Source organism: Netta rufina (assembly GCF_964035555.1).
Source record: "Netta rufina genome assembly, chromosome: 21".
Taxonomy (NCBI): Eukaryota; Metazoa; Chordata; class Aves; order Anseriformes; family Anatidae; genus Netta; species Netta rufina.
The window spans coordinates 10662338-10687105 of NC_140145.1; the positions used below are offsets into that span (position 1 = coordinate 10662338).

General features: G+C 41.4%; 1 protein-coding gene across 4 annotated transcripts in view; it reads right to left on the reverse strand.

The window, feature by feature from the left end:
• Nucleotides 1-120: 120 nt before the first annotated feature.
• SYNRG (synergin gamma) overlaps nucleotides 121-24768 on the reverse strand; it is a 38037-nt gene continuing 13389 nt past the window's right edge. The window contains exons 12-23 of one of the 4 annotated variants that reach the window (XM_084299685.1): nucleotides 23613-23728; nucleotides 23383-23445; nucleotides 20488-21441; nucleotides 11424-12020; nucleotides 10914-11077; nucleotides 10137-10190; nucleotides 9453-9549; nucleotides 9020-9168; nucleotides 6121-6231; nucleotides 5634-5669; nucleotides 4333-4481; nucleotides 121-296 (exon numbers count right to left, since the gene is read on the reverse strand). In XM_084299685.1, coding sequence (XP_084155811.1) covers nucleotides 4350-4481; nucleotides 5634-5669; nucleotides 6121-6231; nucleotides 9020-9168; nucleotides 9453-9549; nucleotides 10137-10190; nucleotides 10914-11077; nucleotides 11424-12020; nucleotides 20488-21441; nucleotides 23383-23445; nucleotides 23613-23728 — 2473 coding nt within the window. In that variant the 3' untranslated portion in view covers nucleotides 121-296; nucleotides 4333-4349. Of the gene's footprint in view, nucleotides 4482-5633; nucleotides 5670-6120; nucleotides 6232-9019; nucleotides 9169-9452; nucleotides 9550-10136; nucleotides 10191-10913; nucleotides 11078-11423; nucleotides 12021-20487; nucleotides 21442-23382; nucleotides 23446-23612; nucleotides 23729-24768 lie in introns of all 4 variants that reach the window. The other 3 variants (XM_084299684.1, XM_084299683.1, XM_084299686.1) reach the window with 3 other exon arrangements.

The following is a 24768-nucleotide window of genomic DNA, read 5'->3' on the forward strand; positions in this document are numbered from 1 at the left end:
GACGTTTTCTGACCACTTTTCTTCATAAAATTATGACATTTATCTTTTAACATTGAGAACTGGAATTAAATACCGGCCCGGAGATCAAAAAAATCTTTCAGAAAAAGCAGTTAGTACAATAGCAGCTTTTATTGAAAAGGCAGTTTTTGTTTCAAGTTTAATTAGTCTGACATGAAGCTAACTAGAAAACAGCATTCGTTGGGTTTTACCGAGCTCCACTCGCTCTTCGTTTCTGCTGCACCGCTCTCAAGGAGCTGCTGAAAGCAAACCCAGGTGAAGGGAAGCTGCTGCCGGAGCTGAAAATTCAGAGGAATGTTCAAGAGCAGGACGTAACAATTCCCACGCCACAAATAACCTCCCAGCTGCTACACAGCAAACACAACAAGCTCGCGAAGGTACTCGAAACAAAACGCGACAGCGGCCGGGCAGGACACGGGCTGGAACAGTTGGGTTGCTCCCGAGCGCTCCTGCCACCGAGGAAAAGCCAAAATACACTAAGATAGCACAGAAGCATCAGGAACACAACTGGGCAAAATGATATAAATTAAATCAAGCAAAGGAACAATCTCTTACAACTCCAAATATACACAAATACAGAGAAAAATCACTTTTCATAGGTAATCCCAAGGCAGCTCCAGAGAACACACACATTAAAAAAAAGGAAGAAGAAAACCAGGTTTCTTTTTTTTTTTTTTTTTTTTCCTAAGGAAAGAGTACATCCAGCAAGAGGAGCTGTATTTATAAAATTCAGCACAGTCAAAGCAGAAGGCAGCATGGCCATTAGCCTGTATGCAAAGGAGGCAGGGGAACATGGTCTGGTACAATGCACTGTAGAAAATACTGTAACCTTGGATACAGATTGCAAGGACACCGGGCTCTGGCTAGCAGTGCGATGGCTGAGGAGATGCTGAATGCAACAGTGAGTCATTTTAATGACTGGGGTATGGGAGTGAAACGATCCTCGTTGTGCAACGCCTTTATCAAGGGGATCTGCATGTAAAACATTTGATGTATTCCCATGACGTAAAGGTGTTCAGAACAACGGCTCCTGCTTGTCACGAACGCATTAATATTGCCTGCTGCTCTCCCTTCTGTAGGGAGCAAGTGCCTAGCAGTGTCATACTTCAGTAAGCTCTGCTGCAATTATAATTGTAAATGTCGATTCCTTACTTTTATGGGCCAAAAGCCACACCGGCTACAGCTTAGAGAGGGAACTTGCTTAATAAGTACGTGGCAAGAAAAACATCACTGGAAAAAGCTTTTATGACAGCACATCTCCTACTGCATTTGAAATATTGGTTGCTTTAAGTTTCACATTGTGGCCTTTTTTTTTTTTTTTGTGTGTGTGGCATTCTCTTTTAATTAGAAAAGAACACGTACCCAGTTAAGTGTTCAGGAACTGTGGTGGAAGCCCGTGCTAACAATAAATTCCCTTTTCCCAATATAGCATTTTCATAAGCAGCAGCAGCCTTTGCGTCAGCCAGATACAAAAACCACTCGACAAGTCCCCTTGCTAGCAGCAAGGCGAGGCATTTGCTTGAAGCCAGACAATGCTTAAGTGCTTCTGTAGCTCAGCGTGCAAAGGCAAGTGCTGGCTTACTGTGCTGCGCAGCCCCCGACCATCAGTGGGAACACTTCCACTGGTCCCCAGCAGCCCCTAATTATGAGGGAAACCGATGGATGTGGTCAACAGCTATGGTGTAGGCTACTGGAACTATTTCACACCTAATATGTGAATCAGAGAGCAAGCAAAGACTGACTGCTTTTTTCTTTTTCTTTTTCTTTTTTTTCTTTTTTTTTTTTTACCCTTTTTTGATAATTACTGGGCAGCAGAAGGCAAGCAGTCACTGTCGCACTATTGAAAATCTGCCACTTGATTAGCTTGAGCTTGCAACTGGAGGCACAAGTTGCTGAGTTTATGAATAAGCTAATTTCAGGCAGGAGAAAGATCTATTTCAATTTGGGTAAACAAGGGGCCGGACACCTAACACTCTTACTAGCCAAGATTCTTTAATTTGGCATAATTAATTGTGTTAATTGTGTTGTAATTCTTCTTCTTATTTTTTTTTTTAAATCACAGACTGGCTGAGGCTGACAGGGACCTCAGGGTCCCTCTGGTGCCACCCCAGCCCCAGCAGGGCCCCAGCCCCACGTCCAGGGGGCTGCTGGAGCTCTCCCAGAGGAGCCCCCAGCCCCTCGGGCAGCCTGTGCCAGGGCTGTGACACCTGCAGTGTTTCCTGGTAACATCCTGTGTTCATTTGTGCCCATTGCTTCTTGTCCAGGCACTGGGCACCACCAAACAGAGCCTGGCTCCATCCCCTTCGCATCCTCCCTGCAGGTGTCTATAGGCATGGATGAGATCCCCTCGAGCCCCCTCTTCTCCAGGCTGAACATCCCAGCTCTCTCAGCCTCTCATAACAGGAGAGGTGCTCTGGTCCCCTGAGCATCTCGGTGGCCCTCCACTGGGCTCTTCCCAGTTTGTCCAGGTCTCTCTTTTACTGGGGGATCCAGCCCTGGGCACAGCGCTCCAGGTGAGGCCTCACCAGCGCAGAGCAGAGGGGAACGAGCACCTCTCCGGACCTGCTGGCGATGCTTTGCCTCATGCAGCCCAAATACCACTGACCTTCTTGGCAGCAAGGCCACGTTGCTGACTCGTGTTCAGCTTGGTGTCCACCAGGCCCCCTAGGTCCTCTTCTGCTGAACCCCATGAGATGTTTGTCAGCCCAAGCAAAGATTACAGAGTAATCTTGTGCCTTGCAGTCACATCTGCCACCTCCTTCAGGGTTTGTGGCTGCCCCCCATCACAGCCCATGGGCTTGTGACAGTCCAGTTTGCTCAAGTGCTCCCTGACCTTATCTTCTTCCACCAAAGAGAGGGCAATTTTCCTCTTTGTAATTTTGATTTCAGCAAATAATTACTTGTCAACGTCAGCTACTCGCAATGAAGGCAAGACTAGCTTGAAAAAGCTGTTGATATCTTTGGAGAAAAGAGATTTTCTAGAGAACTGAGTTAAACTGAAGTTAAAGAATGAAGCAAACTGAACAGGATGTATAGTGGTAAGGCTCTTAGAATAACGCCACGAAGCTTCCAGTGGGTTTAAAGTTCTGTAACTATCACTGCAGCTGATGGCACTGTCATCATATTGAAAGAAAGAAGCGGTTACTTTAAGTTTATGGGCAACACTTTGTGATGGTCTGTCATACTAATCTCTTCCTATCGGATAGGTGTACCTACCATAAGCAACAAAATGACAGCCTGCCTCAAAAAGCAGTCTGCTTAAGCCCAATTTTCGGCGTTAGATCACACCCACCTGCAGTAGGAGCTAAGGGCCTCCTTGCACTGCCGGTTCTGAGTCAGGAAAACACGTTCTCACAGACAGCACTGGATTGCACAAGTTAGATGCATGCGTCCCATCAGGGGAAGCAGGTAACACACAAAAAAGGGACTATATACAGGAGCAGACATGCAGTATCAGTGGAGTCCAGTTTTCAGCAGTGATGCAGCCACACAACTACCACAGTGTCAGAAGCGTAACAAACCACACCTGTAGTCCAGGACAAGTCCAAGAGCAGACATTAGCCAGTATTTACAACAGAACAGCAAAGATTTCTAGTTTTAAAATCCAGTTGCCCGTACTAAAGAGTCCAGATATGATAGAGAAAACTTAAACAATTTTTCCATGTTCTTAACCCCCAGTACTAACCAGTTAAGCATATGAATACTTCATAATAATTTACAATTCAGAACAGTTGAAAATTTAAATAAACAATGGCTCTCTACAGTCTAATTCCTTCCAAGTCAGTAATTCATTTTGCCTTGGAAGTTACCATGACATGTGCATTGTATGCATTGTGATAATGTAGCAGCAAATATTTAAAGAAAAATATCATGATCCAGCCACCCAAAACATTAAGAAAAGATTTGTTTGCAAATATGTAGTCTTTAAGTGTCACTTCCATGCAAGTCAGTCTAGTATTTCAGTTTGTCTTGGAAACTAGGTGCTGTCCTCTCACAGAGGTCTGTACACTTGGACAGCAGACTGGCTTTTTGTTTGTTTGTTTCACAAAGACCTACCCGCTTTCATATTGAGAAAGAAATGCCACATTTTGTGCCACTCCACCTTTTTTTTTTCTGGTTATTTCTGAAACCCAGCCATTTCAAGTACAATTCTTCACGGGGAACTTCCATATGCGAGAGTGGCTTTAATCCACTGTTGTACAGAAATCAAAACAAAGCATTTCAAACCCTAGCCACAGCTCCAAGAAGCCTTTCCACTTACTCTATCGCACCATTGACCCCAAGCGAGGTGCATTTTCAGACCCGATACTCCACCTTCAGTGTGACCGCTTTCAGAGCAGGTCGGGCAAAATGAGACCCGGAGGCTTTGGCTCCACGCAGTTGATCCAGAAGTTTGCACAGCTGGCGTGGTATTGGTGTCCTCCATATGCCAGCTTAAAATTATCCGTTTCTGAATTAAAGGCCTAGAATAACAAGAATTGAAACAAGTATGACAGTCTTATCTTCTGCAGGATATAAAACAGAGTGGAAAATGGCTATCGCAGAGGCGTTCACCCCCAGATGGCACAGCATGGCAGAACCTGGGCTCTCTCACTCTGAACGAGCCATCTCCACTTGTAGAAGCAGAGCAGGCAGACAAATATTTCAGTTTAGTCTGCAGAAATGTTTGCAGGTGGACAAAACCTTCAGCCACCACACCTGATGGTGCTTAGTCTGCTACACGGTGTGTGAGAGGGAGCCACTCGAGGAGTATTCTCTCATCTGACACCTGGTAACTAACTCATCTTGTTTCATGTGTCCTCTAGGAAACAAAACCTTGTTCTGCTGGCTATCGCATTTATTTTACAGGGTCAAATTCTGCCATAACTTAGGCAGGTACAATTCTTGATATTAGCATTATCCTACCATACTGCTGGCTCAGGTTGGTCCCCTTTTTTTCTGGTAATTGAATCTGATTTACAATAGGAGCGCATGAAGCCATGAACAAGCTTAAAGCATCTCAATGTATGTTGCTAGGAGATACCGCTTAGATGTGATGGGAAAACGATTTTTTTTTATTATTATTTTTAAATAAATCTAGACTCTTGGGGATAATGTTGATTTTTTTTTTCTTCCAGTTCAGAAAGAGAACAGTTAACAGCTGTTTCTACTTCAGCAGCATTCCCAGTGCTTCACAGCTACCTATTTAAAAAATATTCTAAACCTGTTTCCCACACTTTGGATTTCCTGCACAGACTTCTAAAAATGCCATTGCCTACTCCATATAGCCAAAAGGCAATACTTGTAGCAAAAACCCTAAAGTTCCCCACCCTTCTGCAACAGACACACAGGCAGCTACAAATTCAGAACCTCGCTGCGGTGAGTTTTCTACCACACAACAGAAGTAGCACAAAACCAGAAAGCTATTCACAAGAAACAAGCATGCAGACAAGACAAAAGGGAGGCTCTAGAGCATGTTAGTTGATCGGATCAGGTATTACAGTCACAAAAAATGACTAGAAGAAAAGGATTCATGATTGGTACAATTGAGAATGACAGCTGAAGGCCAGTTTGCAGTTCAGCCTTTCACACTCAACTAGGAATGATTCTATAAAGAATTTTTTACAGGTTCATACTTTTCTAGGAAGCTCTTCCACAGGTTTCTCTTCTTTCTGAAATAACGTTGAAACCAAAAGGTCAGCAAAACTGCCGATATACATTAATTGGTTGGCATAATTACTTTGTACACATCCTGGGATTCCCTCCCAGCTCTACTAATTGCAATAGTCCCCTCCTGGCAATCCACAGAGATGCATTGCATAAAAGAAAGTCATTAAAAGATTTATATCTGTATCTGTATATGTATTTTTTTTTCTCAGTATTCCAGTTCTTTCCTGTAATGAAGAATTTAACTTTTCAACCCTTTTCTCCACATCCATGTCACACCCAAAGCCCACTGAGTTTAGGCCACTGACTGGTCTGAGTCCCATCTATTGATCAGATTCTGCCTTTGCTTCCAGTTACAAATTACAGCCATGAAAATTTGTAAATGTACCCCAAGCCTAAATGGAAGTCAAAACTGTAAATAAAAATGAGTTTAATGAAAGAGGCCACGATACTTACTTTACTTCTTGAATCCACATTTAGGAGGCACACTCCACAGGCAAGATCTTGGGCATTTTTAATCCCTGGACGCAGCATACAAGAAGAGAAATCCAGTGAGTTTTCATCTGGCTAAAGAAATGAAACAGTAAAATTTAGGCATTTTCAATGACTGAAAAAAAATCCAGATATGATAAAAATTATTTTTCTGGTTGTAGCAGAGACTTATGGCATCACACAGGCAACAAGTCAGAGGTGACGTTACATTTTCTCAGACCGATGCATGATTTAATCAAAGCCATTAGTACGTATTTGCAGTCCTGCAACGCAGTCTCCATCAGCATTAATTTATAACACTCCAGCTCTTGAAAAGGGGTTAGACTACAAAGGAAATAATTCTTAAGTTCCATGTTCCCACATCAAAAAGGGAAGAAATTTCTGAGGGAAGAGCCCGGGCAGCTGCTGCTACGTTTCAACTGCAGCATATTAAGAACTGGATGCAGATAAACAGCGGTATGCAACAGCTATTTGTGCAGCTGCGAGGAAACGAGGCGCTGGCCAGCACAGCTTCCACTAGTGTTTGAAGTGGTGTCCGTATCTGTGTTTATTGTCCTGAATTCCGTGTTACTGCCTGATCAAAAAGGGCAGTTGTTATTCTTTCTGAAGGTTTTTTTTCCTGAATCTACAGGATGGCACAGCAGTACCAAACGGGATATTAAGATTAACCAAACCACGTAAGAATTAAGGTCACCAGCTATCTCATGCCAGACAAGCTCAGGTCCAATAGAGGCAAAGACTGGGAGAATAAGCCTGCAAATAATCAACTTTTCTGGTACACAATCTTAAATTTCAGCTACAAGATAAACGGTTACAGAAAGCTTTACATATGCAAGCTATAAAGCTGTTGAAGTATTTATTGCTTGAAGGCAGTAGCACAATTAAAAATAATGACTAGAAATGCAAGAAACAAACAAAATGTGTGATCATAAAACACATGTACTCTTTCTTAATCCATAGGCTAGGTATGCTGATCACACTCCCCTGCTGAATGGCTGGAGAATAATTGGAATCCTGAAAAAAGCCCTTTAATCTCTAAGTAGATCAATCAAATTAATAAACACACTCTAATATTTGTTTACCAAACGCACGAGTGAAGCAAATGAGAAGGTCGTCCTGTAATTTGCAATGAAAAACCACAAGGCTGTGCATAAAATTACTTTGCAACAAAATCCTTTAAAAGATAAAATTAACCTTTCCAAGAGCGTGCCTCTGAGCTGGGCTACTTCTCTGCACTTAATTGGCACCTCTGCACCGTGTGGGATCTGTGACACCGGGGGAAGGCACGGTTCCACATGGTTCGGTATTCCACGTGGAGAAGAGAAACAAAAAAGGATGATTTTGAGAAGTATCAGAGTCAGGAGTCTCTTCAGTAATTTCCGAGGCACCGCACATGCTTCAGAAGCTGTTTGCAGCTCCAAGCATGCTTAACATTTAGCTGGACTGCTAAGGAGAATGTAGCACAGACCTTAAAAGGTAATCCCTGTAATCTGCCAGGGAAAAGTACTTTAGGAACTAAATTTTAATCTACTTGTTTTAAATCAAGACAGACTCCTGGTAGCTTTTTAGATGGTCACCATCAACAATGCCAGATTTCAAACGGATGAATCCTCGTCTATCAACCTCACCTGCCAGGCAGTAAAATAGCTTGGCAGCGTGAATTTCATATTCTGACAGGCCTTGTGTAACACTGGGTGTTACCAAAAGCACCTGCTTGGCATCGCTGCGTGTAACGAGAGGTTTGAAGTGTGCAAGAGGTGTGTGAAAAGGGACTGACACAATGCCTGCTTTGCAGGGCTGACGGTTAGCTCAAGGTGGCTGTTTGAGGCAGAAACCAAGTACCTGGGGGCTCGTTTATACCCAGCTGCTTGCTGAGGAGCAAAGATCTTTAGTGGCCACGGCTGCATTGCAGGAAGGAAGCCACAAATTAAAGCGTTCAGGGAGAAGATAACAGAGCAATGATCTAGTTATGGGTGCTCGATGTGAAGCACTGATACTAGGGATTGAAGACTCCTCAGCAATACACTGAATTAAAGAGATCCATTACACAAGACTGTATCAAGCACCTTCATAAGGATGATTCCCTAAGGATATGAGTTCTACCATGGTTAAAGGAAGTAATTTTGCACATATTTCTGTGTGAATGCTGCAGGAACTAAGTGAAAGATATTTAATGGCAAGTTTATTTTCTTGCTTTCCAGTTGCATCTATTCTGTACCAGGCCCCTACATGTCCCTCTTTTTCACTGTTCCTTTGAGCACCCTTCTCATCTGGTGCTCCCTCACCTAAAGACCACTGCTTAGACAGCCCCCCACCATCTCTCCGTGTGTCTATGCAGAAAGCTCTCGAGCTCCTACCAGACTGTCTCAGAGCAACTGAGTCTTTTTTGGCAGTTCTATTGCGAGGAGGAAGAACTATTTAGTCTGCAGTGGGAACCAAAAGAAACTTAGGCATTTCCAAAATCCAGAGAGAAAAGAAAACAGTTCAGTTATTCCTGTGTTGCTACATGGCATGCTCCTGTACTGTTAGCATTAGAACTGACTGCAGGGATATTTCACTGACAAGGTAAATCCACACGATTCTGGCTTCACATAATGGCTTATAAAATTTCACTAATTTTCCCTTGTTAGAGAGGTCCACAGACACACAGGGTATCACATCTTTAAGTTACTAACCTAACACAGTATTTGCACATAAGTAAGTTTTCTTACACAGAGCTTTAAACTAGATTTTACAAACAAATGTATTTCAATTTTGCAAGAGGAAAAAAAAAAAAAAAGAAAGTTAGGACACCCCATGAAGTCATTTTACATATAATTATGAGGTTTCTGCTAGTAAAGAGATAACTTATTTTTGGCCTTACCGTTAAAGCAGCAAGTGACATGAAGCTTATTAGGTTGTTCCATACTTTGTCAATATCCTTCAGCAGCTGTTGGAGTTTCTCGCTACAGACAGCTGTTGCTTTGATACCCAGTTCAACTCTCTTTGTTACTCTATAGACTTCAACAACCCCTGTTGAATAAAACAGAGCAAAGAAACACAGATGAATTCACTGCAGGAACAAGGTTCCTGAAATTGTGGCTCAAAAATAGCACAAAATAGGTACAGCACATTAAAGGCGGTCATGGACTGTTTTTTCTAAGTAGTAGTTACATTATTGAGCAGCAGAGTTGTTGCTCATCTTTTCAATACAGGCATAGATTAAGCTAAAAAAAAAAGTACAATTTTGGGAAAAATGGTTATACATTAGTATAGGAGAACATTTAATGCAAGAGAGGCACTAAATTAAAACATACCTAGTAAATATTCCATGCCTTGAGCAGACTGGATAACTTCAGTGCAAACAGATGAACTGCTTATTCCATTTAAGGTATCATTTGCTTTCTTTATGACCTGGTGGAAGTAAGATTCATAAAAAGGTGGTGTTATTTACCTTAAAATAATTACTACAAACAAAATTGTCACCAACAGAAACTGTTACACAAAAAAGGAGGCAAATTAAATGACTGCTATATTCAGTCTCATGATTTTGTACATTCATGCTGTAAGTCTACGTAGATCAGGGTAAAAGTATGAACATTTAAAACCTTAGTGCATTCCCACCAATGTTTTCATTACTAAAACAGTAGTTTTGAGTGTATGCATGCATTGCTATTTAGTTTAATAATAGCATTCAGATTTTTTTTTGCATTTTAGTATTGGACAGCAAAAAGAAATTTTAAGGAAAATTACTCTGGCTGTGAAATACCTGACACACATTACCAGAAAATCAATGACCTCTCCTCAAGCCACATTAAATATGCCCATTTCTAAAATACGGTGCTGAAGAGCAAGGTGCTGATACCAATGCCCCAAAAAACATATTTTATTGGGCTCTGCTCGGGCTGATTCACACCCTTTCCGTGCCTATACAGTCTTAAACATTGAATAAAGTTGTACCTACACTAAGGAGGAAAAGATTTCAGAGGCTATACACTTACTTGCAGGGCACTCTCCAAGCATCTTTGCCATTCATACGCATATCTCTCACTTTCCTATTTGAAAGAAAAGGACAGTCTGAATCCTCTTTCTACATGCATTTCCCTCTCTCCTACCACAACAGACATACAGAAGACAGGTATTTAAAGAGTTCATTTGCAGGTTAGCTATGAAAAAATCTAAAATACCTTTTCCTAATTTTTAAAATAGTCCCTTTGCATCTGACCTCTAAAATTTGATTTCTGGGAGTTAGAACTAGTTTCAAAAGGAAGAACACACATACCCACTCCCAACAAATTTGTTACAGGTTTGCCGTTACAGAAATGGGGATTAGCAGAACTTAATCCAAGTCCTTTTACCATCCTATTCTTAATACGAGCGAGAGAAATAACGATTACACAGCCAAAAAGTTAAGCCATTTCTCAAAGCCAACGGTCTCAGTGCCAAAACTAGGATTAGATTTTAGTCGTAACCAATTTCCAGTTACAAGCTTGGACTGCAAGGTCAAATGATTCAGACACCAGCATTTTTTTCCATGCCACAAGGCTTTAAAGAAGAAACCTCCTTTATGAACTGTTTCCTGTTCATAAGAAGAAGACAAAGAAAAGAACCCTTTCTTAATGAACAGCAAAATCAAAACACCTAACCTTACCCAGGTTCCGTCTTAGAAATACACCCTAAATGGAAACAGCTGAAGTCCCAAAGAGCTGGGATACAGAACTCCTTTAATATCACAACGCCAATGAAAGTCATTGCTGATTTTCCAGACAATTCCTCACCTCAACTTCCCCGGTCAGGTCTTTGTATTTGTCTCTGATGACAGGCAAGGCCGGCTTCTCACTGAGGGTGTTTGAACGATCTCTGAACGGCTGCTCCAAAACCGGTAGAGGTGAAGAGCGGCTTATTTCTCTGTCACCTAGGCTTAAACTCCTTTTATGAGACCCTAAAAAGTTCGGATATAAACAAGGTTTTTCTTCCACTCAAAGGCAGGGAGTACTTAAAATGAACGTAGTGGTATCAAGGGATGCACTATGCCTCCATAAGAACAAAACCTGCTATTTACTCACTGACTGGTGCAAGCTTCCCCAGTTCAATGCTTACAAAATTTTGGCACAACAACTTTTTATTTCTACGAAGAACTCTACTCCAAACGTCATAGAAATCAATAAGGAGCTTGTTTCCAGTAGTCTTTAGAACAAACCCCACTGGCTAATTTATAATTTGATTAGAAAAAATAGCCTTTAATAAGTACATGCTTTATGAGATTGCTCTGCTCTGAGCAGGCTTACCTTGAACAGACAGGTCAAAGGTAGCCAGCTCACTCTTGATCATTTCTTCACTAGATTTCATCTTGCCTTGGGAAGTTGCCACCAAGAAGTCAAATTTGCTAATTTTTGGCTTTTCACTTTGGAATTCTCCAAAGTCATCCGTGGACTCCCTGCGCATTTCAGAAGAGATGCCACTAGCAAGGAAGTCTGCCTCTTGACTTGTGTCGGCTGCTGCATCCTGCGCCTCTGATGAAGGTCTTGCAAAATCACCAAAGTCTCCAATGTCATCATCACTTGGACCGCTGGATATTGGTCCGGAGTCCTTAAAGTTTGCAAAGGCTGCAAACGAAACATCCTGCAATGCATCCTCGCTAGAAAAGGTTGTCACTTTGGAAACGGTTGTCATGGTAATGTTTTCTGAACTGCCAAACAAAGTCTCCTTCTTCTGAAGAACAGAGGTAGCTGCAGAGGATCCGCTTCCCGAAGCCTGGACAAAGGAGGAGAACTTCTTGCTCTGGTGAATGTCTTCTTTGTCGGACCAGTCGTAGCTTGCCAGGCTGCTGACTGCAGACCCACTGTTATAGCTTCCAAAGGGGGCACATTTTAAGTCATCTATATCTGAGAAAAAGAAACCCCTACAATTAGAAGCTGAAGTTCAAACGTTAATCTCTTCACACTGTCTAAAAATAATAGCTACTTGCTAAGAGTCTCAGAGAACTGCAGAAACAAACACAGTGCATTGTTGTTTCAATGAGGCTTAAGCTAGTTTGCACAAAAATAATCCAAAAAATACCTAAGCGTTTAATACAAAAATTCTCTACTTACTAAATACAAGCCTCAACCTTTGAATAGTGTCTTATATTTTAAGCTGAAAGTCACCATCCCATTCCAGATAGCAAAGAAACACTAAAAAAAAAGACGTTTTTAGACAGTACGTACTGCACCAGTCACCACTTCAGTTTTCTGATGCTGGCTACTGAATCTATAAGCAAGATGTAAGCATTAACTCAATGAGATGTCGGAGTTGCTATTTCACCTTACCAAAACCAACCACATAGACAGCTTGGTTAGCTTCCCCATCCCCTTCAATAAAGTATTAATCCATTTTATATTCATGCTTTGATGCAAATAATGTATAAAGACATGCTGCAAGAATTTTTAAGAAGTCACGTTAAAGCTTATCACAATTACTGCGGTGCCGCATGACCGACTCTTCAAACCTACAAGTTTCAGAAACAACAGATATCGCAAAGATCCCGGTTTAGCATTTACACACTGTTTGTTCATTTAAGGATAGAGAAAATCCAATTATTTTGCAGAAAGGTCCAAACATTCGTACTCACCCAGCAATTATATGGGCCACTAGGTTCTTCTCACTGCCGTGAGCGGGTGTGAGATACGGTCTGGCTGCTTACATTAAAGCCAGCTGAGGGGACTACGCAGTGCCCAGCTCCTGCCAGGCTCTGCCTGCTGCTCACACAACTTATCTTTCACATTTCGACTGAGATTGATCCGCAGCGAAGGCGCCCAGAGCCAGGGGCTAGATGGTTTTCATTTGAGCAGTTTTAAAAAGCCCTGCTGGGCTACCTTTGGCATTTGTTTCCCAGCATTAGCGACTGTCAGCTTGGATTAGACACTCAGCCGCTGCTCAGGGCCTACGGTCAGACGGTCCCAAGGCGAAGCAAACACATTCCCTGAGCATCATCCGTGCTGAGGCTCCTGTGAGCGTTAGGGCCTCACCTGGCTGGCAGGCAGGAGGCACAGCTTGGCCTCAGCACAGCCAGGGCAGACCCACGGCGACATCCCAGCCGCCCTCTTCACTCAGGGTGGCTGTACCACCTGAGGATTAAGCCGTTTTAACAAAATATTCCACCGACGTTTATTCATTTTACTGGGAGGGGAGAGCACGCCGTGCTTCAGGCTGCTTTCCAGGCACGACCCACATCCACGGCTAATTAAAAAGTCCAACGAGTATACGATATAATGATAGAGCTTGACGGCTACTACAACAAAGCGAAACGTCTCCGTGCAATGTGTCACCTATCGGAGTGTCCTGAGGGACAGCCTTCACGCAGCTGCTGCCTGTGCAGCTGACAGCATGTCAGTAATAAGCATTAGCACCTTGAATATACAGAGCAACATTTCAAAGTGCCATTCGAATATTAAATTTGTAGAGCAAGCAGTTTGCAGAAGGGTAAACAGACGAGATGAAATCACCTGCTCAGGGCAAAACTGAACAGAAACAAGGCTCTGAGGTAAAAAGGAGCTGACTTGCAAGGGATCGGTAATTTATCACAAGAAACCACACCTTGTGCTCTCAAATATAAGGTTTTGTTTAGAGAAGCTAAATGAGAGTTTCACTAGCATTAAAGAGTGCCAGAATAACCTCCAAAATGTTAGCCAACTGTAATTAATCCTGAGATCTTGAAAATACCACAGCGTACTAAGCAACCTTTCCCTTTCAATTTGCGTTGACTTCAAAACCCAGCACAGATTTAAGCATTGCTATTGTCTCAGCGTTCACCAAGGTGTGGCAAGAAAGAGTGATGATCCTGCTATGAAGATCTGCAAAATCTCGGGTGAATGTTTTCTTTGATAACCGGTAAGAGCTGGAGCTGAAAGCACATCCTAAAGGAGCAGGTCACTGCATTCCTGCTGACCGATCCTGGCTCGGGGACACGCAGAATCAGTAACAGCATCGGATGGGAGCCCTGAGCTCCCAATGCTTCCCCTGTAATCCTGGCAGGGAAGGCAGAAAAGGATTTTGTTATTCACAAGCTAATATTTACCATTCTCTATGTGAATTCATGCAGGCGTGAAGCCCGCCTCTATAGGTTTAAGGGCTGAGATAAAATGTCACAGTTCTAGTCTAGGCATTTTATTTGGATTGTTTCACTGATTGCAGAAGTATTACTCTGGAGAATAAACTTTTATGAAAGTATTCTACTACAGGAAAGATGCTGTTCAGATACAAAACGTCTACAGCTAAAGCAGTCCCCAAACAATTTAATAAGTACAAAAAATACAAAGTTATGCGTGACTGTCTGTAGTTCAAGGTAAAGTAGGTTTTATAAAAAAAGTCTTATTCTATTGCAAAAAAACCCACGCTATATTTAGCTAGGCCATGAACTGTATTTGTCATGAGTCAGAAGTTTTGTATAGAAGCACAATCCTAACCTTTGCCATAGCTACAGCAGGACAAAAGGCTTACCTAAGCTCTCAGCACATTTGCAGTATAACGACAAGGGGAGCGTTTCTCTTCCCTCGACAGGCAGCAGAGCAACTCGCCACCAGACTAATAAGCGAGGCAGCAGTTTACATGTGAAAAGCACTTCTTGGTTGACCCTAGAGAACTCTTTATGATGTGGGTATCTTTATTACTGGCACAAGATTGTTTTATTAAGCGCTGTTAAGCACTGCTCCTGCAACAGCCTTTTTCTTAAAGACCGCAGATACGTTTAATGAATAAAACCGCTCCAGTTAAAACGCTGCATTTATAACCTCGGATGCAATAAAACCTTCATTTTGCTGTTATGGCAATTCAAAATATAAGAAGATGCATGCGCATCAGAATATTTTTTTCAAAGCGAGACGTGATTATGTGGGAAAAAAAGAATTAAGTCTAAGTATCGCATTTAGCAAAGACACCTGCTATTGAGCTCCTGCCATTTCCTCCGGCAGGAAACTTTCTGTACAAACAGCATCTGAACTGATGGCAAGCATTAAATCTTATCCAAAAAAGAGCAAAGAATAAATCCATACAAATCTCTAAGAAAATGCTTTCCTTTGAGGATATGCAACCTTTGTGGCAAGGTTAAAATTGATTTCTTACCACCTTTTGGAGAACATGCAGCAGACTGCCCTGTGGAAGCAGGGCAAATATGAAAGGGATGCATCAATGGATTTCAGTGAACTATATCATAATAAAACAGCATTCCTAAGTAACCTTGGTAGCTTTCAGAAACATGAGATTTGAGTTTTGTTATAAAAATCTAAGTGCTCTTACTGCCAGTGCAGTTAGAGCCGCATGGAATTGGCACAGCCAGCCCTGGCGTGACTACAAACACACACCCCGTGAAATACAATGGGCATGGAATCCCAAACCGCTTAAAGAGGGGTCAGGGAGGGAAGGGGGTGTGCGCGTCCATAAAAATCCAAGTCGGATCCATTCAAATATCACATAACCACATTTTTTTTTTCCTTAAAAAATATTTTCTAGCAAACCAAGAATGGAAAGAGTGATCTTCACAGAGTCGTGCTGGAGCGCTGGAAGTTTCTGAAAGCTTTAGAAGCAAAACCCAGTTCGTATTTCATCCAGTGCAGAGGGTTTGAAATATTTACCCTTTCCTTCCCACCTAGTCTGAACTACCAAAGCCGTGCTCCCTGCTCCACGTTCAGCCTGCCTGAGGATCACCTGGAGCTGGTATCGCTGCTGGTGCTGAGCGGTGCACGAGGAGCTGCCAACCAGAGTTTGGGAGAATACTGACAGGGTGAGATACAGGTAAAACACCATTTTATACATTATCTAATCTACAAAAGACTTTGCCATCCTTCATTTGAGCCAACTATAACAATGTATTGCAGCTATCAAGGATCAAGTTATGCCTGGAGGCAATTTACAAGCTGGAGTCTTCCATGTCAACAGTTCAATCATGTAAAGAAACCTTTGACAGAGTTAGTTAGTCTAACAACGAAAAAATGCAATTCTCAAGATTGTATCATATACTTAGTGATTATAGCCAACACAGGAGGGTTTCACTTTTCAATATTTCAGTTTATATTCAACTCTAATGAACAAATGCAACTCGCACCATGTTTGGGGTGGTCGGGTGATGCAGGATGCTGCTTCTGGTCCTAGCATCAGTGCCCCAAAACCCATCCCAGTTCCTACACCAGCACCGTTACCAGCAAGAAGCCCCGAGACTGACGGGTGGCAGGCACCAGCTCCGAACCCCTTCCAGGGAAGAGACCCCTGAGAAGGGCCAGGATGAGAATTGGACGAGAAGAGAGCTCGTACTGCTGCTGTCCTGCCTGCCACTAATCAGAGAAAGGCAAAGCCCATTTCTCAGCTGCTGAAGTCCACAACAGCTTCAATTGCCCCAGTGCAATTCCCTTGAAAGGCAGCACCCAGCACTGCTGAGGTGGAACCATCGAGAGTGCTGAACATAAGCTACGTTAAAATGAAGGGAAAAGGAGAGGAAACCCTTCAAACCTTGTGGAATGAAAGCCCTTGCTAATTATTTTCCTGTTATCATGATGAACGTTGTTTCACAGTAGAATAAAGACCCTCTGAACGTGCATGGGAAGCAGGAGCCAGCTCAGTTCAACCCTTCAGGAGCCAGGACAGAGCTGCAAGGAGTTGCTGGTGCCTCTGTGCCCTTTGCTCGGCTTCAGAAGACCACAGATACCTTCCCTTGGTGGGAACCTTTGCAGGATAAACAAGTCTTTTACATCTCTTCTATTTGCAAGCATGTGAATTTGACTGTCAAGCCCAAACAAAAATGTATTAAAGCAGTCGTGAACATGACTTTCCTCCTCCAGGTATGATTAGCTGAACAAATACTAATAGCACAAGCCCTGCAGAATTAAGTCTCTCAGGTTTATGTTCAAGCCTTCTGTTTAAAAAGCTTTAGGGCTAGACATAATGTACGGGTTCTGTAGAATGAGAGAGGTGTAAAGAAGAAAAAACTGGCTTTTAGCCTGTTTTTGGCTTTGGGGCAAGGAACTGCAAAAATCCGGCTTGCACTGGCATAACACTCGAACTTTACCCCACATCTCAAGTATTTTTGGCTTTTAACCTTGTTTGCTAATTTGACAATAATCCAAAACTGTTGGTGGCCCAGGATTTGGAAGAATTTGAAGTGACACCATGCTGTGGCACAGATTTGCAGCTGTCATTTGTGTTTGAAAATTTTCATGTTTAGTACGCCTGGACTTTCAAAACAGAGAAGAACGAAGCAGGGCCCTTTATACTTTAGGGCACCAGTTAACTCACTCTGGATTAGCTAAATAAACATCAAAATACTGTTTAATGGTCTCCTACTCATAAAGGCCTAAAGAGCTACACATTTTCCAAATGGCCTTCTTCACTAAGTCTTCTTACAACCTGGGCTAGCAGCAGGGAAATACAGATGGGGAGACCTGGGGACAGAGGTACCAGGATTTGTCTTCAGTTCCAACTACCACCGTGCCCTCAAAACCAATGCACAGAAACAGCCCTGCCACCATATGTCTGGTCTATTTGATCCCTCTCAAGATCCTCTCTTAAAAAAGTTTTTGTCTAGCTGACATTGAAGGTTTCAGAAAGGCACAGAGGGAGGTCCAAGCACCCAGCTCAAGAGGTTTGCAGAGGAGAAGCTCGCCCGCACGCTGCCCTACCAGCCTAAGGGGATACTATAACTTTAAACTTTGTATTTTGCAGGAAAAAGAGGTATGATTGCAATCCAGCAACAAATCACACACCCCCACATTTTCAAAATATGCCAAGATAATATTTATTAACACAGCAGGACTTACAGATCACAAAAGATAGTGATACACAGGAGCTCGTAAGGGTGTTATCAGAATAAAGCATGCAGGTCAATACTTGCAGAAGAGAGATATCAAAGCAGATCTGAGAAGGCACATTCACACAGGAAATGTTTAGTTGAAATAAGACATTAGAAAAGCAGCAAAAAACCTGAAGTTGATTAAAATATACAGAGATCTCCAGTAATGCCAAAGAAAAAGGTACTTTACAGATTTGTAAGTGCAGCAAACTGGATAACCCTTTGAGAATACCCCCGGCGAGGTACGCTCCCACTGCAACGTTTGGCAGAACAAATTAGGTTCATATAACATGACTAGATGCTAATTAAAAATGCTTTAGTCTTGGAGTGAAACATAAATTTGGTTTAAAAGAAGCAGCCCGGTTGAACTAACAGCATGCAGGCAGTGCTCAAAGGGTTATACGAAGTATATGCAAGAGAAATCAGGCAACATTAGTATAATCTACCTTCCACACAAAGAATTATAGCAAAGTTTAAAGAGACAGTATCCCCTTCGGAGAGCAAAACTGAAAAACTTGCTTCCCTCCAGGCCAAGGTCAGCTGCATGGGAGGCAGCTAGGTGTCTTCTCGCTAATTCCCAGCACAAACAACCTACCTGCCCACGTCTGAAAGCTACACAACGTGAAATCTCAATAGCCAAAGGATAAAAACCTCTATATCGCTACAGCAGAAAAGTCTACTATTTATCAACAGCCCCCACCCCGCTGCTCTGGTTCACTCGGGGTGTTAAATATTGCTTGCAAACCCAACGGTTCCCAGTGCCTGGTCTGCCATTTCTCAGCACTGAGGACTACAAAGGGATACTGTCCCTTTTTGACATTAGATTTACAGATCGAAGAAAATGGAGGAAAAAAAAAATCTGCTTTTTAACTTAGGTAAACTTAAAAAAATAAAAAAGGACTTGAACATCAGCAGTTCATAGCTTGAAATGCATCAAACATACAGAGAGGAACACATGAGCACAGAAGTATTCGTAACAGATAGTCCAGAGCACGCTCCGCTAGGAGATTGGAACAGAATTCAGTGGAGTAAAACCCTCCTTGTGGAAAAACATCTAGCTTGGCACCATAAGAGAATACAGACTTGTTTGAGTTTAATAAAAATAGCTTCTAATTAATACTTCAAAGTTCAAAAGTTTAGCAACAAGCACATGATCGGCTAACCCCTTTAAACGACCCAAAGAAATCTTTCCTGCCACAAATGGCAATTATTAATCACTGATTTCTGTGGCAAAAGCTCACGTACCGTAGAAGAGCTACATAAGTCAAGCTACCACCAAAAGAGGCTAGAAAAATATTACGAAAAAAGTGCTTTCAAAACCAAAGTAAACATTCAAGAATACACTGTAGGTGCTACGTTTTTGACAGCTCACTCGACTTGGAATTTCACCAAGCAGTAATATGAAAATTAAATGTCTTTGCTAATAAAATTATTCCTGATATTTTGTACCCTGTTATAGAGTATCTTCCATGTCAAAGTTGCCAACTCAATTTTTTCCTCCCCTACTTAAAAATAGCATATAATGCAAAATTACAGTACTGTATATTTTCTCTACTCATATCTGCAAAAATGGAAGAATTATTTCATCTGGAAATTACCAATTCTTGCAGTAACAGCTTTTACGTTTGCAGTTTGTATGCTTCCCCTGTTCAGAAAAGCCTTTGACTGCATAATACTTGTCCCTAGAACACAGTAATGGTTCCCGTATTATTGAAGGCCACAGAACATTTAACTACATCTTATCTTCCTATGTACATATGAAAAGAAAAAGCAGGACACTTGGGAAATTTGTTTTTATGATATGCAATCAGATTGGAGATGGTTAATTCATTCTCTCAGGAGTACTTTCATAAAGGGAAATTAAAGAAGGTGAAAGCCTGATAAGGATAAAATAAAAAGTCCCGTGGTTTTAAATTTAGGTCCAAAAGCTATCAATCATGGTACTAGCATTTACAGACCCTTTGCACAATTATTCCAATGAGGGTATTAACTCTAAGAAGTATACACAATACCTGTAGTCCTGCAAAATACTGGCTACGCTAATTAAGCCCCCCCGTAACGGGAATATACTAGTGTTATTGATTAGACAGCTTTTCATTAACAGCACAAATGAGTGTTCTGCCTACCCTTTTAGCAGCACAGAGTGGGTTAAGTCCCCGAGTCAAATGCTTTGTTGAAACCAATAAATTAAAGTGTGACTCTCTGCCATTTATCTTGTTAATATAAATGGAATGACATCGTTTGCATTAGAAAATTTTCCACGCAAATCCCTTAAGTGACGGTTGCTAACAGGTACCAGTAATACGATGTTGTCAGGTCTCAAAAATAAACTGGAATCGAGTTCAAACTGCTCAATCTCTAGTCACCTAAGACAAAAAAAATAAATACTGCCCTTTTAAGGGGCTGTCGGTTAGCAGGTGCACGGATTTAGAAGCCTTTCACTACTGAAAGACCAGTGCATTATTCTGTAATTCAGCACACAGAACACTGAAACCTCCACCACCTACGTTACCAGAGCAATCTAACCAATTCCTCACCTGCTGCTGGTGGATGCTGGCCACTAACTGTTGGCAAATCCAAAGAGCTATCAGACATGACATGCTTAAGATCTCCTCCCACATCAGCCAGTTTCATGTCAAACTGAACAGACAACGCATCTTCAGAATCCTCCTTGCCAACACTGCTGCCGCCAATAGATGGGAGATCCAGAGACTTCACTGACGCAGAGTCTTCTTTGGCCTGCTTGAAAGCTGCGACTTTGTCCACCAGGGACTTATCTGTGCTGCTGCACGTGGAAGAAAACTTGTTGGAGTGAAAGTCAGCAAAATCATCGTCGCTCTTCACTGAGGAAAGCGTGTTGTCCTTCCCCTCCTCAAAGCCTGCTCCAGAGCCTTCCAGAGAAAGCTGTTTGAAGATATCGTATTTGGTGGGTGTAGCAGAGGTGGCTGAATTCTGCCCACTCTTCACCGTGCTGGCAGATGAGCCGGGCTGAGGAACAGGGCTGGCCTCTAGCTTAAGTGCATTGTATTTGTCGTCTGATTTTTGTTCAGAAAATCCACTGCTATTGTTGAAAGCCATAAAATCTGCAAAGTCATCTTGTCCACTGGCTGATGTGCAATTAGAAAATTCCCCAAAAAGGTTGAACTCTCCGAACTCATCAGCTAAGCTCGAACTTTTGCTAGGTGCTGGCTGCGCAGTGGTAGATGGAAGTGGTGGTGGAGGAAAGGAGGAGGACGATTTTGATGCGTTAAATGCAGGTGGGAAGGAGAGCTGCTTGTTTTCTCCAGTAGAGGAAAAAAGATCCAAGTCTGCTAGATTCAAAGAGGGCTTAGCTTGTGTTTGCTGTTTTGACTGAATAGGTAAAGAAGGGAAGGATGTAGGGAAAGTTTTGTCTTTTGTAGGTGGCTCTAATGGTGGGATACTGTCGGCAGTTTTAAAATCTGTGAAGCCATCATCGGTTGCTGCAGACTTGAATTCTGCAAGGTTATCTCCTGACGGAAGAACAATGAAAAACAAAACAGTAGTAAGATACTGCAGTGACAACAAATACATCATACCCATACCATGCAAGCAAGCAAATTATTTCATGCAATGTCAGAAAGATTTTATGCAAACTATTTAAATTAAGACCTCGAGATGCACGTAGAACTGCAAACTCAACTTGTATAAACCACACAAGTTTCAGGGTCAGCGATTCTAACAGTCATTCCAGGGGAAAAAAGAAAAAAAAAAGTCTTTCATACAGCCTCAAAGTTAGATTAAATTCCCTTTACAATGAGTTAATATAAAAACACACCATGACCAATAGATTCAAAAGGTGATCAGCTGTCTCATTCAGCTCCTGCATAAAGCTTTTTCCCCACTTCATCCTTCTCACATTTGCCAAGCAACAAACATAACCCCGAATTTGACTTCTACCAATATAGCATTTGCTTTCTTACAGAAGCAGCTCTCCCTCCCTCCCTTTGACATACTGCACAAATGTAGTGTCTTCATGGGATGTCAGCAGAATGTTGAGACAAAAGCAGCCCAGCTTATAAACTGGAAGGGGAACGTAGGAGGGACCAACTCGACTTCTGAAAGTATAAACTGGCTTAAAAGAAGACAGCCAGCCAAATAAACCTACCCAATGGTGCATAGGGGGAACCCAAAGGGTGGAAGAGACAAGCCACAAGCAAAACAGAATGCCAGGCTGTCATCCTAATAGGTTGTTTTAGAACACTTATAAAGCTCTCATTTTAATCTATCATTTTTTCCTTCTGACAGTGTCAGAACTTCAGTAAATGCAATAACTCAAACATCTAACTTCTGTTTTGAGTGCCTGCAGTTTGAGTAGGGAGCTTGGAGATGGACTTTCACATGAAAGTGAGCATAATTAATCATAAAATGTGAAAATACCCAGAAACTATATACTGAATGTAAGGTTGTGCTGCAATAATTTAAACCTATTTAAACACTAGGTAACAATGTTTTTGTTGGATTTACATTAAATATTTTGGTGTAGTAACTTTATAGCTTTCTTTCTATTTACACGTTTTTGTTTCTTTTGCACATGAAAAATAACATGACAAATGTTGAGTTGTTTAACCCATTCACCAGCATATATTTACAGACATCGTTTGTAATTTCAAAGTATTTATGCATAACTTATGACAAGCATCCAACAGATTTTGTTCAAGTTTAGAAATACACCGTTACCCTTTAAATTAGTTTAACCAAAATTTAAAAGACTGCTCCTTACAAGGGTAATAGAAGACCATGACTATAGCTGACATTATTCCATTCTCCCTTCCCTCCAAACCAATTCGCTTGGCCCAACAACAGCATAAGTGTTTGTGAAATTGCTATCCATTCATCCAAAAATGAAACATCACAGCAAACTACACTTACTGATGGATTGCAAACTTTTCCATTAGAAATGTAAGCTGGTGAAAGGGAGAGACTGCTTTTGTAATTACACAGATATTGCATCTCACATGCCATCGAGGTTTTACTTTTCCCAATCAAGAAAAAAAAATTAAACACAAATTTAAAAACAAGTGACCATATTTATTCTTAGAGCAAAGACTGTGAAAGATTTAAATTCTGCCCTTACTACAGAAAAACGTTGCAATTTTGTCCAGAAGCATCTTACTCTACTGCCTTCTAAGAATATGTGACTCCTTACTTAAAACAGACAAACTCCAGCTATGTTGCTATTTTAAAATGAGCCTCAGAAGCATCCAAAAAAGATGCCAATCTTCTAGAAACAGTTTGTAGACTGTTTGGAGAGTGTACTGATACTTCCTGTCAAGTTGTTCAGAGGAGCAGAAGGACCATTATTCTGGAATCCTAGCAATGGAAATTCTACAGTTCATAGAGAACTACAAAAAAAAAAAAAAAAAAAATCATGAAAATATGTTAAAGCATCTCCAAAAATACATACTGCTTACCTATGTATTTGGTCTCTGATGGTTGTTCTAATTCACGGAAAGCACTATACTTGTCCCCACAGTCTAGTGAATGTGAGAAAAGAAATTTGCATAAAGTTATGAACTTGTATCGTAAATTTTACATTGGCATAATTGTTCTGACTTTTTACATTAAATTTTAATAAATGCCAGAAACTAGATATATGAAACATTGCAATACGTTCAGAGTAGTTGCATATTTTTCCTTTTACCTCCAAAAGTAGCTGTACTTTCAGGCTTCTCAGCTGCAATTCCTTTAAACACAGCATACTTATCAGTTGATGAGAGTGTCTTATTACCTGGGAGTGGCATTAGTAAAGAAGGAACACTAAAAACAAAAGAGATAAAAGCAAAGTTCCTTAATTTATCCAGAAGAAATATATGGTTCCAGGTTTTATTTAAAGGAGCCTCTTATGACTACAGCAGTATGGAAACTACCTCATATCTATCAAGAGTAAGAGCATGTAAACAGGTAGTTGCTGTTGGGTAACTGACGGAAGAATTTGCACTTTATCTCACCTAACTGCATTTCTGTAGGCCAGAAGTCAATTTTCACCTTTATTGATTTTGATTTGTAACAAAGCGTGAGCAAGAAACTCCAAAACTTTCCACCACAGGAACTCTTAGCCTACAAGAGGATAGACATACCCCAAGAATCACTGATGTTTCATTTAGCACTGCATCCAAGGCAGTGTAAGGACTGTTCTCTGGTAGAAGTAGCTATAGTAGAGTCAAAACTGCATGAAGTTTTTCCAGCTCCATGCTTCCCAGCTTATCAACTTCTGATTATATTATATCGCAAAATTAAGAGAATAAAGCAGAACCACTATTCAAAGTGAAGTAAAAGAGAACTTTGAATTTCTGTCAGTGCAAATCAGCACGTTTAGGTAACCATCTATTCAGCAACATCAGGATTATTCCATAGTTACATAAGCAAATCTTTTTGCACATAAACACATTTTACTTTATATAGTAAAACTGCCACAATAACCTAACACCATGTTAGCAATTGCTGAAAGATTTAGAAGATGCTCTGTGAGAGCTTTGCTTGCCCTCCGCACAAGCCTCCTTATCAGACCTTGGCAGCTCTACAGAACAACATCCTTTACATATGAATGATGCATTTTACCTCTAGTTTATGTCATTCAATCCTATACACATTGAAAACGTGAATGAATTTCTATGGCATTCTTTGGCCTGAAGCAAGAATCTTTCCAGAGCCATTTAAATCTCCTTATCAGCAGCCTACAAGCAACATACAGACCTACCACTTGCACACACGTGCTAATGATGGTCTGTGATGCTTGCAGACAGAGCAGCGTCAAAAAAAATATAGCTTATGGTAATTTAATTAAATTTCACATCACT